The following is an 18,373-nucleotide window of genomic DNA, read 5'->3' on the forward strand; positions in this document are numbered from 1 at the left end:
GATGTTATGGGATTTGTAACAACTGCAATGCTAATTACAATATTTAAGGATAGCTTCAGAAAGAAGAGAGGGCACAATTATTTTAGCTTTAGACATAAAATATGTTTTGCAGATATTTTTACTTTGGAAGTGGGATGTTTCGTCCCATTTTAATTCAATAGAAAATGGAAAAAAAAACATATGCAAGAGACAGGATGTGTGTGCGTGTTCATGTGCGTGTGTGTGTGAGTACCTAGGTATGTTATCATCCACAGTAGCACAGCCATAGAGGAATACAATGACTCCCACGATGGCTGCAGGGATCAGCATCTGTGTGTAGACTCCTAACCAGGCAAAATATAGTCCAACCTTCTCCCCGAAATACTTCCTGTGGGAGGAGATATCATTGAAATGTGCCATATTTACAACCTCAATACGACACTGTCACATTAACTATGAAACTTTGGTATCATACCATTCCCTTCACAAATCAGAATATGGTGACTGTGATTTAGTATTGTTTCTCAATATTAAAGCCACATTTCCCCTAAGATCAGTCTCTTCCTGTGTTTTTTTTCTCTTGGTTTTACTGATGCTGGAAATCTCACCAGCCTTTTACTCCCTCCAGCAACTGCAAAAACAAGGTTTCTGCAGCAATCATGGAAGCAGTATAATTTTCTAATGCCCATGAAGCTTTTGATATGATTATTTGAGGGCCTGATAACACCAGTATTTGCAGGATTACTGCTACTACAGAAGAAACATCAGTCTGCTTGTGAGCATCCTCATCTGTCTTTCTCTGCCTTCGGTCTAGTGACGGAAGTTAATGCTGCTGTCAGAGCACCGGCCGAGGTTGGGAAATGTGTGTTTAATTCAGCTGATGGGTGTGATAGGAGCACTGCTATCGATCTGACCTGATGAGTCCTATAGGCTGGTACTTGTAGAAGACACTGTAGCTTGCCCACTCCTCATACAGCAGCTGTGAAGACAAGCAAGATACAACAACCGTTATTGGTACATCATCAATTCTCGTATTTATTAAACACACATATTTTTTCAGTATTTATATATATATATATGTATATATGTATGCATACTAAAGGGGGGCAATCTTTCCCTGTCGTGGTAGGTTTACTCTTTGAACTCTAGGCTGTTTAGCTCTTTTAATCTCCTTTGGTTTATGGCACAGTCATGATACAGTATGTTTCACCCATGCATCCCATATATTGTTTTTTCAGAAAAATGTGGGCTATTTAGAAATGCCACCATTTAGTATGAGTGGCATTTGTTCTAGGAGACTTTTTATGAAGAAAAAAGTTGTATCTTTATGTCCAGAAGTTTTCAATCCAGCACAAATATCTATACATGTATAGAGGAGTATTTCAGGGTTCCAAGAAAGAACCCTGTTGATGGGACATTTGGTGCCTTAGTAATATGGATGGGTAGAGTTTAAAAAATGTCGATACCATTACCAATCCAAGTTCCCTTAAAGTGATACTGACACCAACTGAGTACTTCATTCGATACCCATTACACATTAAGTGCTCTGTCTTTTATCTGGTGTAACAGGCGTGTAGTGTAGACACACTTTGTTTAGGTGGTATCATGGCTGCGGAACTGCTAAGCGCGCTAACTCAAATTCACCACGACTTCAACACCACAGATGGGTTGTCGCTGCTGTGGCAGTGAGCCAATCACATGAACGCATTAAATTGAAGAACGCTTGCATTGATTGGTTGAGCAAATCCATACAAATAGTCATATTTTCTAGTTCTAGGTGCAAAAAGGATTGACTACAGGTATCATTTGATGGGAGATGTTTTGATACTACTTGGTATTGATTTATTTCGGTCGATACCTTAAAGGTATTGAGTACTGATACCCAGCCCTTCTTTGTAATGCAAAAAATGTATTGATAGTGCTAAACACAATACAGATACCCCATTGTTACTGGTTTGATTGAGTGATGGTACTGTATCAGCTAACAACGTTTTCGTGACTTCATTCTGATTGATATTATTTTGTGATATCACATTATTAAATATGTCTTGAGTTTGCTTCTCAACATCTGCAGTTTACACACAGGCATCAATGTAGCTGTGAAAAGAAAGACTGAATAACATGTAAATGATTTGATGATTTTGGACCCAAATCTAAAAAGGTTCCAAAGTGGATTTTTTGATGCCCCATCCTTAACAAATTACCATCTTTGTAAAGGTAGTTTCCACTGATTTTAGGATTAAGGGGTACAAATCTTGACACAAATTGCATCCCAAAGGATTAATATGAAACATGTGCAAGAAGTGTTTATATTCAACACCGGTTATTCGACCATGACTCAAAGAACAGCAAAGTAGATGTGATTGGAATAAATTTAGTGAATAAAAGCAGCATTTCATTTAAAAAGAGAAACATAGAGCAGCAGAGTAGTGAGCATAACATAATTATGTTTTACTGATGAAATTAGTGCTGTGCAAATAATGAAGTGATTAATTTACTGTGCGAGCTACTGATGGAATTCATTTAACCCTCCCTGGCTTGCATTGAAGAATTCGTGGTATTATGTATCACTGCCCATCGAAGCCAGTTCTCCAAGGTATTTAAGATACAGTATAAAAAATACAACAGCAACTGATGCAACATATTCATGAAAACATACTCCTCAAACAGCAGTGGTAAGCATGTGATGCATTTTGAGACCACAACAGTTACAGTATATGGTCAAACATCCAAAGCAGGTGCTGGGTGACAAGAAATCAATGCAATTACAAACAAACCTGCATGCTAGACCAGGGGCAACCCGTGGCATAGGCCACATAGGTTGTCGCCTAGGGAACCAAATGAGTGGGACGTGGGAAGTTTTTCATTTGGTTTCTTCTTGACAGGTGCCTGCTTTTATACAGGTTTTGGAAATATGCACTTGTTCTAACTTCTTAGAGCTCTCAGAACTCATGTTTCTTTTTTTGCAACATTTCGCCCAATTACAGGTCTTCAGGCAAAGGAAGACCTGAGGAATAAGGATTGAGGTGACATTGCATTCACAATAAAGGCAAGCGAGATATATGTGTTAATTAGTGAGCTTTAGAGGTGCTGGTAGGTAGATTGTTTTACTTTTGGATTAAGTCGTATTTCCAGGCTTTAGACCTCCTTAGATAGATATAACTACATCTATACATCTAACTACAAGTTTAGTAGTCTCAAATAATTTAAGAAAATGAACCATACTGTTCTTTCTGGACCAATTAAGTAATTCAACATCACAACTGCTCTCATATTCCATGCTTCCACTGGTTTTATCCCACATTTTGTTCAAGTTTTTATGTTGTATGTCTCACAATAGGAGGGCCACCAGACATTTCATTGGCTTTTCCTACACATTTGTCTTTTGTTGGTTACTGTTCTATTTTCTTAATCTCAAAAATGTTGCATATACTATGTATATTTCTTGTATTATGTATTTTTATCTTTTATGTGCAATAAATTGAAATTAAAATTAAAAATGAAAATAAAATAAATAATATAATTAGTGACTAAGCGTATTTCCTGTCAAACTATACCTTTAAGATGGATTTCCTTCTTAAATATTTTAGTCTATGGCATTTTGACCTTAAGCTTTAAAGATCTGCTTACCAGCTTTTCAGAGCTTTTAACTGCATTTCAACTCTTCATCAGTGAATGACGCTGATGGCAAATGACCCATGTATGGAACTCGCTCACAGTGCTCATCATACAGTATAAATGAAGCAAAATTGTAACTTTGGTCTCAGTACAAGGAAAAGCTTGTACATGTATGGACCTTTGAGCTTCAATGATTTTGTTACACATGTTTTAGACTTGTTTAATGTAGGAAAAGCCTGGACTGTGGAATTGAGGAGATTAGAATTAATTGGGGTATTAATTCTAGACATGCATGGAACTATATTTCATAATATCTTGTGTATGACTTCATGTGTTCCTATGGAAGTCTGACCAAATGCTTATGATAAATAAAACAACACTGATATATGTGTGTTCAAGTAAGTGTATGTGTGTGTGTGTATATGTTCTCCAGTGTGATAGAGTATCATGTGGTCAAACACATTTATATGCAAATCACCACTGTGATGGTCATTATGATTAGCATCAAACAGTTGACTGGATTTGCGCTCTGCACTGCTGGTACTAGGAACAGAGAGTATAAATCACTGTGAAACTGTGGAACATTTTCACACACAATCACACAATCCATTCACAGACAAATGAAGGCTTTTAATCACAAGAGGCAGGCCCGGAGGAGCTCTCAGTCTGAACAGCGACAGCGAACTACATATTCAACCTGGCATCTCTACATTCTCATTCCTCCAGCCGAGGAAAACCCATTTATGAAACAAGTGAATGCACATGTATATGTGGGAATTGGATATACTGTATATGTCCTGTAAGTGCATTGTTGTGGAGGCACTTCAAAGTACCAAGCTAAAGCTTTTCTGATGCTTGAGAACAACAGAGGGGGATTATAAGGCTGTTGCCTTAGTGACACACAGCCTACGGTATAATTATGGAGCGTGTTAGCAGGGGAGGAGATGACTTAGCGAGAGCTCTTATTTTCTTTCCAGTCTTGTCTGGTTAATGTTATTCTCCTACAGTGGGAGGTAAAAGGCTCAAAAATGCAAAAATGCTGTCATGCTTGTATGGTAATGTGTCATGCTTTGTTAGTCATTGTTTTAAGACAATCCCTAACAGGATAAGAAATTGATTGCGTGTTTCACTTCTCAATGTAGTATTGCTTTGTTGCATTTAGAATGAAGAAGAGGACAAGCCCTCCTGAACTAACTGACACTACCTGGTTAATGGTAAATGTGTAAGACATTTGGTCATTTTATTGTGAAATGAAGGATGTGCAGTATTGTGTTGCAAACATGTGACTGTTTCTGAATACATCTAAACTTATTTCCTTCATAATGTCAACAAAGATGGCATATCTTTGTTTCTATTGTATTAAAGGATTTCATTTCAATATTGGCAGCCCTGGACTTCCATATATACCATGGTCATCTCTGTCATGTATACTATTTATATTAATAGGAAATATCTCAACCAAGTGCCATATTTTTGACTCTCGATTTTGACTATGGGTAAACTTTGCACCTGCATAGAGATCTAACTAACCAAGCCAGCTGTTTGGTTAACAAAGTGGCAAAGCACATATTCATTTGCATGCTGCTTGCCCAGTAAACACTGCTTTACTGGTGTCACATTTCCTTAATTTCATCAAGCAGAGGTGGACAGTAAAAAAGTGAAATTCTGCATGATCCATAGTCAACATGGGCACAATTATGAGGAAAATACGGACATTTTCCTCCTTTATTTGAACAATAAAAAACATTTTAAGACATAAAACATGAGGATAATAGTTTATGTGTTAGGCTGAAAGCACCCATCAGAGGTCTGTTTTAGGGCTGGCTAGGGTTGATCTTACATAAGCAAATTTGGGCTTGTTTTTCCAAACAGTTCTTTAAAAAGAAAGAAAAGAACAGTTGTCTGCTTTCAGGTTGGGCTTGTTTTGCTCAGCCACATGATGAAAAGCATTTGCTAATGAACTTAACGTGCTGATGGTGACTCGTGAACCTGCTCTACTTACCTTCCTGTCGTTAGGTTCTGCATTCACTCCCTCGATTTCTCCCTGCAACACACAAAGACACAAATCCCATTTTCAGTCATACACATAGGGTCAAATCCACAAAGAATGGCTTGCACCCTCTAACAGCACTGTGAAATGTGCAGCATTAACACTGGCAATCTGCTCTGTTTTAAGGTCCTATCCACAAAGATTTTGTACAACTTTTGTACACATGACTCAGGCAGGTCTGAAACATGTTAGATAATATCTGTATCTTACAACAACGTTGTTCAGGTGTTACTGAATGTATCCAGGATATAACTGGAACATCAGTACTGATGTTGTCCACAGCTGGCTGCAGCATCATACAGCAGCTGAAATGAGAAGTGTGTCTCCAAACTGAGAAACAGGCTGTGCATATTTACGCACATGACACCAGCAGCAGCTTCATTAACACCAGTTCTGTCTGGATCTGATGGTAATTAATAATCCAGATTCAGGGTTACATGGTGGGATTATTTGTAATAAAGCATCAGTGATGGATGAACCCTGAGCTGCCAGGACATGTTTATTTTTAAGTAACTAAAAGTCCAAGATAAGTCTGCCCCGTCAGACCCAATGTCTGACTAAAGATTTCCCCCTTGATATCAATAAATATCAAGAGAGAGAGAGAGAGAGAGAGAGAGAGAGAGAGAGAGAGAGAGAGAGAGAGAGAGAAGCAGTTTTCAGAATTTCACCATTTGCAGGTGTCTTGTGTCTTTTTTTTTTTTTTTTTTCATTTGCACCAGTTTTAGCAGCAATCCTTTTTGTGGATTCGGCCCTTCCTTTTTCAGGCATGTTATGAATAATGACTTTAATTTAACACAAAATTATAAGTTGCCATTTGACAGAAAGCTGCTTGGCTGAGAGTGTGATAGTGAGACTTACATCATGGAGAGGATAAGCAGACGTATAGACGCCATTGGCTAGCAGACTGGTGATCCCTGTACAAAAAAAAAAAGCATATTCAACAGGATTAAAATCCCAGACAGGACACACATAAACATGCCTGCAGGCACACATACACACATACACACACACACACACACAGTGATGTACGATTCAGCAGAAGAGCTCTCTCTAAACCCAGAGATAATATTAGGTAGTTCATTTCTTCTAGTGCAGAAATGACAGTCACATTATGTTTGAAGAAAGCTCAGACGATCGCCAAAATTCACTGATTTTCTAACAAATCCAGCCAATAGATTTGAACATATATAGCACTGTTTGGTGGTAGTAATTACACTACACTCTGATGAAACCAGCACACACATTAATTGCATATTGATTATCCCTTGTATTAGAGCTATAGGGTCTTACCCATTGAGTATTTGGCTCGGGTGCACCTTGTCCTCTTCAGTACCTCGTAGACCTGAAAACACAACAAACATTAAACACTGAAAAACGAGGAAGAGGAGGAGGTGCTGAGTGTTTACTTGTACAAAAGCAGAGGTGAAATTATGAGAGGGAGATTGAGGCATGAACACCACTAAGTATTTTAAGTATATCCTCAGAGATGCTGCTGACCCTGCTCGGTGTAAAAACACAGAGCTCATACACGCTTTTATTGATGAGAGCTGAAGCTCAGCTGGGAGCCTACAGCTGCTGTGATTGAGGCGCTCCATCCAATAATGAGAAGTCAATCACATTACCCAGTCATTAGTTAAGGACTGCCAAGTAGTGTGTAGGTGTGTATGTGCGTTTATGTCAATGTAGCAGCACATGTATAATGCAGATTCACAGAATTCATTTGTTCTTCATGGCAGCTTCTCTTCTATAGATTCACATAGAGCTGAGAAGTCTCATTGGGGTTAACTACAGCTTAGCAACCCCAGCGGGTCACTTTGTTGTTAGATGTACAGTATGTAGAAAAACATACTGATACAGGGGACATTACAACCATTCATACACATTCTATCATTGCCATAACTTTAAGCTGAGTTAAACACTGTTTCATTTATCTGGAGATCATACAGTATGTGACCTACTGAACATGAATCTACCGAAACCAACACTTACTATTGAGCTCCTGGTTTTGCTGTCAAAGAACTTGTCCCTGTCAGACAGGTCAAATCTGGAAATCAAGAACAAAATAGACCCAGTTTAGGTTGCAGATCCGGAATCACACATTGAAGCATAAAGCGGGCACATTGATAGTAACATTAACATTATTTGACTTGTTTTTAAAAGCTCTAAAAATGGTCGGTACGTTACGTGCCGTTTGTCGTTTTACAATCCTTCACAAGCTCTCAGAGAATCTACTGCTGAGTTTTTAAAAACACACAATTATGCACACAAGACAACAGGAAGTGCAGCTTTCTTTAATTATGCTCCAAAATGATGAGTACTCTACTTAAAGCTAGAAGAGATGTGAGCTCTGTGAACATTCAAACAACAGCTGAAAACATGTTTATTTAATCTGTTTTTTAATTTGTGACATTTTAACTTATTTTTACTAAATGTAATTTTTTTATGTAACTTTTTTTTCAAAAAGTCTTTTATGATTTTATTTTTTATTTATTTTATTTTTTATTTGCGGTTGTTTTATTATTGTATTGTATTTTTATTTTTCGCTGTGGAGCACTTTGAGCTACATCCCTTGTATGAAAGGTGCAATATCAATTTTGAAGTTTATTCTTATTGTTCTTATTATGTTTTCAATGTGTTCAATATGTAATGTTCAGTCTGAACAACAACCCACAAAATAACAAAACTTGCAAACATGAGAAAAAACACTTTTTTTGTGTGTGTGTTAATATACAGCAGGGAGCCAGCACTGGTTTCACAACTATATGATAATGAAGGGAGAACTCCTCGGTGGCTCAATCAGCCAACTTTATCTTTTGCTAATTATATTCATACACAGCTAATCTGCAATAATGATTCAAGAAGATTCAAGATTCCTTCATTGTTACATCACATTAAACAAGTATAAGAGAGTACAATTTTGGGGTTTCAGCTCCTCAACATTGCAGCAACATTATCTATAAGATAACAATAGAAACAGCAGTAAAAGTACTTCTAAAAATACAATTAAAAAATAAATAATATAAATTATGTAAAATGTGTGTAAAATACTTTGCGTGATATAAATATATCTATAAATTAACAATAAAAACCGCAGTAAAAATAGTACTTAAAATACAATACGAGAAAATATAAGTTATATAAATGATGTGTAGTGTGTGTAAAATGATGTATGTGTAGCTCCTATTCAAATAAATGTGCAAATGTGTATGTACTTGTTGTGTTTGTGCTGCATATATGTGTGTATGTGTGTGTGTGTGTGTGTCTGTGTGTCTGTGTGTGTCTGTGTGCGTCACTAATGGACAGGCAACAGGCCAAAGGTGTCTATTGTTCATAAGCCTGGTGGCCTGGTTGAGAAAAGCTGTCCCTCAGCCCGCTGGTCCAGACCTTGAGGCTACAGTGCTGCTTGCCAGGCGGCAGCAGCTGAAACAGTCCATGGTTGGGGTGACTGGGGTCTTTAACAATCCTGCAGGCTTTAATGACACGCTGCCCATTGTAAATGTTCTGGATGGAGGGAAGCTCACATCCAATGATGCTCTTGGCTGTCTGCACAACCCTCTGTAGCACTCTGTGGTTGAGGGCAGCGATGGATCCCATCAGGGTGCTCTTGGTTTCCTCAGTAGAAGCCACGTATATGATATTGGGCCCCATGCTAAACTTATTTCGGCTTCTTGAGGCGAAAGAGGTGTCGCTCTGTCTTTTTTCACCCTATACTGATGATTCAGTGATTTACATCTCTGGCAACATTTACTGGCAATGCAGGATGTAGCGTGACGTTCATATAGATAATTTGTGTTCATCTCCTATTAGAAGTCTGCAATGACATACAGTACCAATCAAAAGTTTGGACACACTTTCTCATTCAAATGAATGGGAAGGTGTGTCCAAACTTTTGACTGGTACTGTAGTTGTCATGAACAGACATGGTAGGAATACATAAATGAATTAATCAAATTTTGTCAGTGAGCATTTTGCTTGTATGTTATACAGTATTGCTATAATATGGTGATATAAACTTCAAATCAGGCGTCCTGCCCCACCGGAGCTCCTGAATCTTGTCTTCAAAGCAGGCAGGGGACAGTGGAAACAAACGCAGAGCCCAGGAGAATGGTTCAGTAACAGGTCAGTAAGTCCCAGTGATAAAAGAACACTATTAGTTCCATATAATCATTATCAGTTATTAGTAAGTAGTTACTGTATAGCAGCCAAAGCTGGCCAGTTTTGCAAATGGGTCGTAACATAAGAATGGTATAGACATAAAGGTAGAAGGGACAATTACACTGAATGTGATCATTCTAACAATATTAATATGAACTGACAAGAGCGGCTGCAACAACCTGTAAACTTGATTTCACTGCATGTGTCTCAGAAGCTGATTTCTGTCAGCTAATACTGTATATGTGCTGCTGAGTCTGAAATACCCCTCTCCCTCACTCCATATAAAGAAAGTTTCAATCTAAGATTAAACCCTCAACAATGTGAGTTTAATTTAAACCCTTATTTAGTCCTGTGGTGATTCTAATCTCTCTTCAGAACATCTGATTGGTTAATTTAAGACTGTCTTAAATCTTGGAACATTAAACACCATGTCTGACAAAGCCACATTGTGTTTATGTGGTTTAAAAGGGAACATAACTGTAACAACTCTGTAATTTACAACTAGGCTTAATCTCAGGGAATTGGTCCTGCATTATTTCTAAATTGATGAAGATTAACTGACGGAAAAGATGTGGAGGGTGATCTCCTGCTAGCTGTTAGTCAGAGCTGTAAATATAGCTGCCCACTGCCCACTCTCTCCTCCATACGTCCCAGCAGGCTGACGTTTAACGCTAAGACATTCTTCTTCTCTGATCACTGCCTTTGAAGGAGGCTTGAATTGTACTAGTTTGGACTGAAAAGGAAACATCTATAAAGTCATCAATTTTATCTATAATTAATCCAATTATAGTGTATCATAGCGCTTTATTTCGTTATTTTCAAAATCCTCTGACAAAGAGTTTAGAATATGTAAATTCTTTTTTGTGCAGACTAGCTGTGTTTGCCTCCTCGGGGGAATTTCAGCACAACGCAGCAGGAGAGTGTCACGCTTCAGTTTCCCAGCCATGTTTGAGTCAGCCAGCTCGATAGGCCTGTTGGGTGATTTTTTAGTCTAATTTACACCTCTGTGGTTGTTACCTCTCTCTTGCTGTTGTTACCTCCCTCAATAATTAAAGTGCCTGTGTGGCTACAGCTGCCAATTCCATTTAAACTCAGAGGTAAAATATGAAATATAGAAATATAGCTGTGGCAGGGCTGAGGTTCTGATTCAACAAATCCTAAAGAATGATGGTCTCTTCTGTCACATTTCGACATTTCCAGTTAAATAACTTTTAATTTGCAAAACTGGAGCTCTGTTACCTTAGGAAAACGATATACAAACATGTCTGATATTATTAACCTATATAAACAAGTCTGACATTATTCATCAGGATATAGTTTTAGGATACATATCAGTGGCGTCATATCACTTTCAGAAGTGTGGAGGCCAAAAAGTGTGTGTGTGCATGTGTAGTGGTAGACTAGACACTCTCACTAAACTTTTACAAAGTAATAATAGTTGGCATGGTGGTATAATTCCTAACACAAAGCAGCTAATTAGTGCTCGTGGGAATAGATACAAGCTTTTTTTTGTTCAATTACAACAAACAGTAGGAGAAGTAACACTTCTGTATTGAATCAGATTTGTGTCAGAATGATCAAGCAAAACTTTTTAAACATCAAACAAAAATAATAATCTGAGAGAGAATAGCATTAGCATTTAGCATTTTGGCGCACACGGAGGAAATTAGCACACTTCTGGATCAATAAAGCGTAAGTATTTATCAAAATGTTGGGTGTGCTTTATTAGACGTGTGTCTGTATTAACCTTACCAGTTAAATTTACTTTGTTATTAAAATAAAAATACTGAGCTTTATTTAGCTGTCGTGAGCTGTCACTCAAAAACTCATTAGCCAATAGAGGTGCTTTTTTTTTGATGATTTTTATTCTCTCAGATTATTATTTTTGTTTGATGTTTAAAACGTTTTGCTTGATCATTCTGACACAAATCTGATTCCATACCTTCTGTAGCTGAGAAACAGCAAGCAGGTGATATGAATGTTAAAGTTGTCCTCGCATTGTTAGCAACTATGCCCCAAATCCATATTTAACGATAAATCAGAAAAAAACCTTTGCAAATCATAATCGTGTCATGCTGTTATGAGAATGCCTACAGAAGCCTAAATAAACTTTGTGAGCACCTCTATTGCATTTAACAAGGAAATGCTTTGGACCATCATTTCAGTGTGATATCATGAATTAACCAATTCACGTGAACTTTCAAAACAAGTAAATTTACTGCCTTGTTGCTCACACATGCTGAATAGGTTTCACCTATGGGAGTATTCACCCAATTAAGAAACATTAAGTCATTTTACTTTATTTTAACTATTGTATTAGAGTGGATGGGAATGATTGAAACGTCTTTTTTACCATGAGTGTTGCAATATAGGGGCATTAGTGAGGAATATAGAGATTCACAACTTAAAAACAATGCAGGGGAATTAAGTATGGGAGCCAATGTCCCCTTGTCCTCCTTACGTCCAGGGCTCTTTCTTCATATTCATATCCATGTAATATTGTTTTGGGAGTTTTAAGGGAATTTCTTGCTTAAATATGCTGAATTTTGAGTCAGTTTTGACATGGCATCTTTGTGGTATCTCTGTTGACTGACATTTAACTCCATAACACCACAGAGGAGACATAAGTCATTTCTGCCTCTTCTCTTAAATCTGATATTCCTAATTTAAAGATGCATTAATATATTATTTGGCCATATGGGGGCAGCACAACAAGTTATAAAGTCTAAATTCACATACTATCACAACGTTTTTAGGGTTAACTTGCTAGTGGATAATTCCTATTGGTCACACATCCAGCAGACACAGAGCAATGTTAGCATTTATTAGGAGTCATGTGTCTGGCCACCTGACAAATAAGTCCAATATTCACTGTACTCCCAGCTCTGTTTTGGTCTCCACCAAATCCTGAGAAATGCTCCACTGTGTTCCCCAGCTAGCTGCTAACTTTTTGGTACTGAGCAGGTAGCTTATACTTGTAAGCCTTTATCAAATGATTGTATGCACAGAGTTTAATACACTGATTTCTGTTAACCAGGTTATGTTTACTCTGATGACCTTACTGATGACTTGAGTTGGAAAAAGCTACAGAAGTGAGAAATATTTCACTTCACAGTTGAGATTTACTCACAGATGCTGCTTCTCTCTGGAGAAAGGGTGAGAGAGTGATTTGACACTGTCTGGTCGGTTGGCATCCACTTTCGGGTGGAGAGGAGCTGTGACTTTGTGAATGAACAATCGTATCTTCTCCACCACGTTACTTCCTTGTTTTACCTCGTAAACCTGCAAAAGAGGAAAAAGAACCATGTAGACCATGAATCCAGGCAGTCTTATTGATATCAAGATATGCTTTTCAATAACTCAACGTTAAAATGTACTGGACTCTGACACTGTAGTGTCTGTATGATCAGAGAACGGAGTGAGTTAGCACATTTTTCCAGTGGGGCCTTAGAAAGGATGTACAGTGCATCTGCACTCTGTTGGTTACAGACGACCACAGTGTCAAGAAGCTTTAAAGTGGGTGGAGAGGCAGGCATATACACACTATCACCATAATAAGAGCACACACAATTGCAGATTGGTCACTGGTCTTCTGACTGGAGGAAGAGAAACATTATTTGTTTCTCTACATAATTCCTATTTTGACTTTCAATTTGCCAGCCAGGTGTTTCACATGAGTTTCCCACATTTTATTTTGTCAGTTTTTAGTATTTATGTTTGATAAGAAGAGATTAAATGCATCAAAAGCAAACTGCAGGTTTGTAATGCAAGGTTAAGAGAACCTGAGCCTGTGATATATAACATTGTATCATCTGCATAAAATGTGCATTACTTTGTGGGATGGCACAGATGATATCATTTATGTATATAGTGAATAGAGGTAGACCAAGACTAGACCATTGTGGGACACCTTTACTAACCTTAAGAACACTTGATTTGGAACCACTAGAAACTACTTGAGTACTGAGGTAGCCCTAAAACCATTAAATGGACCATTTATCTACACCTAAAGAGGCTAGCTTTTCCAGTGAAATGTAATACTTTAGATAGGTTTATGAAATAGTATGGTGCTAATGAATATAATTTATCTAGGGATCTAGGGAAGGATTCAAACAGTGTTATGGGTATTTTTGTACTAAGTCAGCAAATGTTTTGTGTCAATATTCAATATCTTTGCACAATGAACAATCTTAGGTTTGTGCTGCGCAGTCCCAAAGGAGGTATTGTGAATGTTGTGATTGTGCATTGTGATTTTTCATGCATTTTACATTCCTATTAAAGTTCAATCAAATTCTCATAACAAGGGATGTTAAAGCTGTCACTGCAAAAATGTCATCATTGGGGTGTTATAACACTACATGAATGCAAAGGATGTGAAATGGTAAAACATTCATCCTCTCACTTTCCACCACTCAGCACTTGCAGCTGTGAGAGCCAGGGAGCCATTTAACTTAGCCTCAAGGGAAGGAATAGGACCATTATAGAGTGCAGTACATAGGCATTTGACAAAATTGATGTAGAAATGGATAATTCGCTGATGGCTGGGGTACCTTCTTTGTTGGCATCTTGAGCTTCATAAACTCAGCCTCCCGACACAGGACATTCCACGGAGCATGGATCTTCAAGAAGCCGATTCCAGGGATTTTACACTGAAATACAACCAAAATGTGCATATTCAAAGATTACACTCTATAAAACCACTGCAGAGGCATGACATTTTCAAAAATCTGTAAACTACCCATATGGACATGCTTTGGTTGACATATTGGAACACACATTCAAGCTGGCAGAGCAGCTTTCCTGTCAGATGTAAAGCTCTGCTGTCTGTTAGATCCACAGGAAAATCCTCTGCATCTACTCCAGCACAAAATCAGATCCTTATTTCTGTATATGAGATTGTCTCTGCATCCTCTACTGTTATGTAAAACCACTCATACACTGCCAGACTCACTTCACACCTTTTAGCTCGGCACACTGACCCGTCTGGATGCAGAAATACATAACAACCAATCCAAACTGGCAGAATTATATAGCAGATACTTTCTGCATGTATATCTGTATGAGACATGAGACAATAGATGAGAATGCAGAATGTTGCTGCTGTAACATAATGAGGTTGTTGTTACAGCAGCAACATCAAATATAAAATAAAAATATATTATAAAAATATTGGAATGCTATGGCACATGTGGGTTATATAATCTAATATGTCAATAATGTACTGTGAAAAAAAAAAGATAAAGAAAGTACAACCCAATTTCACAATTTAATTCTAATGTATGGAAGTCAAAAAAGGGGCATATGTATATGACTTTTTTTTTCATAGGTAATCATATTTTTTAAAGTTATGAAATACGTTTACATAACTGCTCATAAAAAACTTTATAAAGTGATATTCACCATTATGTGGATAATTGTTCATTTCTTTTTCATGGTGGAATAATGACTATATGGTAAATGTTTAAAATGCTAATGTTAATGTCAGTTTATTGTTAGCTATATGTTGAATTTCTGCAGAAGGAAAACATGTTCAGTGACAGAATATATATATTTCTTTCTTGATTAGTCATTACCAATGAGAAGTTGTACTGGACTATTATTACTTGTTACATTCACATTCATATTATTAGCACCTATCTTATTTATTCTTTCATGTTATGTTCAATTAAGTTGAATAACATTTGAAGTAAGTGTGATTTAACACTGTGGATTACTGATGTTGACAGATGCTGGCGAAAAGCATCTTTTCACCATGACAGCAGCCATTTATAGCTAATTATCATTCTGATTCCATACAAATGACAAAATATAAGCATGATTTGTTGCTTTTTTCCTCCTTTGGTAGTCAACCATGGTATTTTGTGATGATATATTTAAAGTTGTCATGATGGAGTTAGCAAAGGAAACTTAATCCATTATTTCTACATACAATCTATAAAGCCAGACTATGTATCATCCCCTTACCCACTGAAAAAGTCTTTAATAATTATTTTGGTACACTCAAGCCACCGTACACCTCCATAGGATACTGTCTCAAAGGTTTTCCCACACATTTTAAAGCCGTTTAGAGTGACACTGTATGACATTTGGAGTTCCAGTTATTTCACTGTGGGTTGCTAAAAGCCATTTCAGAGTATACGAAGATTTCCAAAGGATCAAATTGCCTTATGTCACAGTGTTGCTCATGTGGTTTTTAATGGATGAATCACTGTGTGGCAAGCAGTGGCGGAATAAGTATTCAGATCCTTTACTTAAGTAAAAGTGCCAATACGACAATGTAAAAACACTCTATTACAAGTAAAGATCCTGCATGAAAACAACCTTACTCATGAAGCAAACACACAAAACACACAGTGGTGAAACAAAAGTTACCTGAATATTATCAAGTAACATAAATGCTTGAGAAAGCATGAGAAAGCAATGCCCTGTAATCAGTTTGAAGCTGCGGATTAACTAAAAAAACAACTGTCTGCTGACTGTCAAGCAACATATAACCAACTTAGTTTATTTAGTTCTTTTTAAAACCATCTAAATATATTTGAATTTGCCTGAATCGTGCATTTCATTCAATTTGAATGAAAATAAAATCATCATTAAAATATTGTTTTCCATTGTTGGATCATTTTGCACTGGTCCTAGTATCTAACTAGACCTGGTACCTGAATCAGGCTGGTCTACTGCCAGAGTTGATATCCTCTCTTTCTCATTTCTGTATCAGGTCTAATAATCCCAAAGTATATTTTGATCAGATATAACTGTCTTCTTGTCCCTTTTGAAGATTTAGTATTATATTGAAAATGTATTTATGTGTAAGGTCTGTTTTATATTGGCTTTATATTCATTTTTCTTTTAATTACTTAATTTGAAAGGAGTATGTCAGCATGGTTTTTGTCCCCTCATTGAGGTTGTAATCAATTCGGTTTCCTACATTTTTCTTTAATCATACTCATTTTAGTGCTGAATAGTCTTGAATAATTCTTTCTTTTTACTCAGACTTAATGTAAATCTTCTTTGTTCTAACCTACTTTTATTTGATATGCCATTAAATAATACTCTTCCACACAAACCCATAGACACACCCAAGGCTTATGTAATTCAACTCACACACCTTCTGTTACTAACTCTGCACAGCATCACACACCGAGCCTTATCTTCAAGCTGTGCCCATATGTGCAACATGATGAACTATTCTCACCTCCTTTCAAACTGCTTAACCTCCGTCTATCAGTAAGTCAAGTAGATAAGCAGGTTGTTTCAGACCCTACGGGTCTCACTTGACGATGATAAAATAGTGCATTTAATGCTTGGGCAGTGGTTAACATACTTGAACAGTTATTTTGTATCAAGTTGCCCATCATCTGCTGTAGTGCAAGATAAGACAGAAAAAAGTCATTAAATTGACAGGTCTATATATTGATCTGTTCAGCAGCTGGAGATAAAAGGTAATAGGTTTGAACTCAAAAGTGCCATGAGGAGAAAAAGTAATGGAAATTGAAAGCAAATCTATAATTCCAATTCCCAGGAGGTCCAGTCCTCCACTATCACTCACATGGCCTGCATATACCCTGTGACCTCCTGCATGTCACCTTACTAGTATCTTGTGGAGATTCCATTGTCTGTCCTGCTGAAGTTAGGGCCTAGTAGGTCTTGAAGGCTGATGACCAAACCATACCACCCAAAGCTTCTTACAACACTGCTGAGGAATATGCCACCATGAACAGGGAAAGGACTGCTTGGGTACAGATCATAGTTGATTCTTAAAACAAGAGGACTGATGATCTGTCAAAGCAAGTCTATGATCTCAAGGTAACTCTTGATATGACTCAAAAGGAATTTGACGATTTTAAGACCTCATGTTAAACTCAGTCCAAGAACTGTAATGAAAATAGGACAGATATGGACACAATTTACAAAAGTATGAACTTTCAGACAAGACAGACTATCTGGAGGATCAGTCAAAGATACCATAATGTTGTAATGTAGATGGTGTTAAAGAGTCTGGTAAAGAAAAGGTATCTAAATCTGAAGAAAAAGTGTTGGGCAGACATTCTTATCTAGAGACTGACAGGTGTTTGCTCATTGGCTGGACTCTCTTTAAATCATGTTTAACTGTTTCTGGAGATTTGAATCATTTGTATTTACAGCCTCTGTGAATAGAACTGCATCGTTATGAAATTGTAATCAATCAATCTTTATTTATATAGCGCCAAATCAGAACAAGAGTTATCTCAAGGTACTTTACACATAGAGCAGGTCTAGACCGTACTCTTTAATTTAAATTAAAGAGACCCAGCATTCCCACATGGGTACGCACTTGGCGACATAGGCAAGGAAAAACTCCCTTTTAATGTGAAGAAACCTCAGGCAGAACCGGTCTCTAAGCCGGTTGGGGTAATAAGAGTTTTAGTATTATATATAGGTTATAGTGTACTTATGTAAGCAGCTGTGTCCCCAGCCTACTTTTCTCACCACACTTCCCTTCACACCTACCCTGCTCCCTCTTCTATCCCAGCCAATCAGCTCCCAACCTGCCCTTGTGTCCTGTCACCTGTTCCTCATTGTTTCATTAGT

General features: G+C 37.4%; 1 protein-coding gene across 1 annotated transcript in view; it reads right to left on the minus strand.

Annotated features, from left to right (window-relative positions):
* ano1a (anoctamin 1, calcium activated chloride channel a) overlaps window positions 1–18,373 on the minus strand; it is a 57,576-nt gene that overhangs the window by 22,338 nt on the left and 16,865 nt on the right. Inside the window, exons 4-11 of the mRNA XM_062417839.1 lie at window positions 14,353–14,451; window positions 12,933–13,084; window positions 7,637–7,691; window positions 6,938–6,989; window positions 6,506–6,561; window positions 5,600–5,641; window positions 894–958; window positions 233–367 (exon numbers count right to left, since the gene is read on the minus strand). Of these exons, the coding sequence (XP_062273823.1) occupies window positions 233–367; window positions 894–958; window positions 5,600–5,641; window positions 6,506–6,561; window positions 6,938–6,989; window positions 7,637–7,691; window positions 12,933–13,084; window positions 14,353–14,451 (656 nt within the window). The remainder of the gene's footprint in view (window positions 1–232; window positions 368–893; window positions 959–5,599; window positions 5,642–6,505; window positions 6,562–6,937; window positions 6,990–7,636; window positions 7,692–12,932; window positions 13,085–14,352; window positions 14,452–18,373) is intronic.

Source organism: Scomber scombrus, chromosome 1 (assembly GCF_963691925.1).
Source record: "Scomber scombrus chromosome 1, fScoSco1.1, whole genome shotgun sequence".
NCBI lineage: Eukaryota > Metazoa > Chordata > Actinopteri > Scombriformes > Scombridae > Scomber > Scomber scombrus.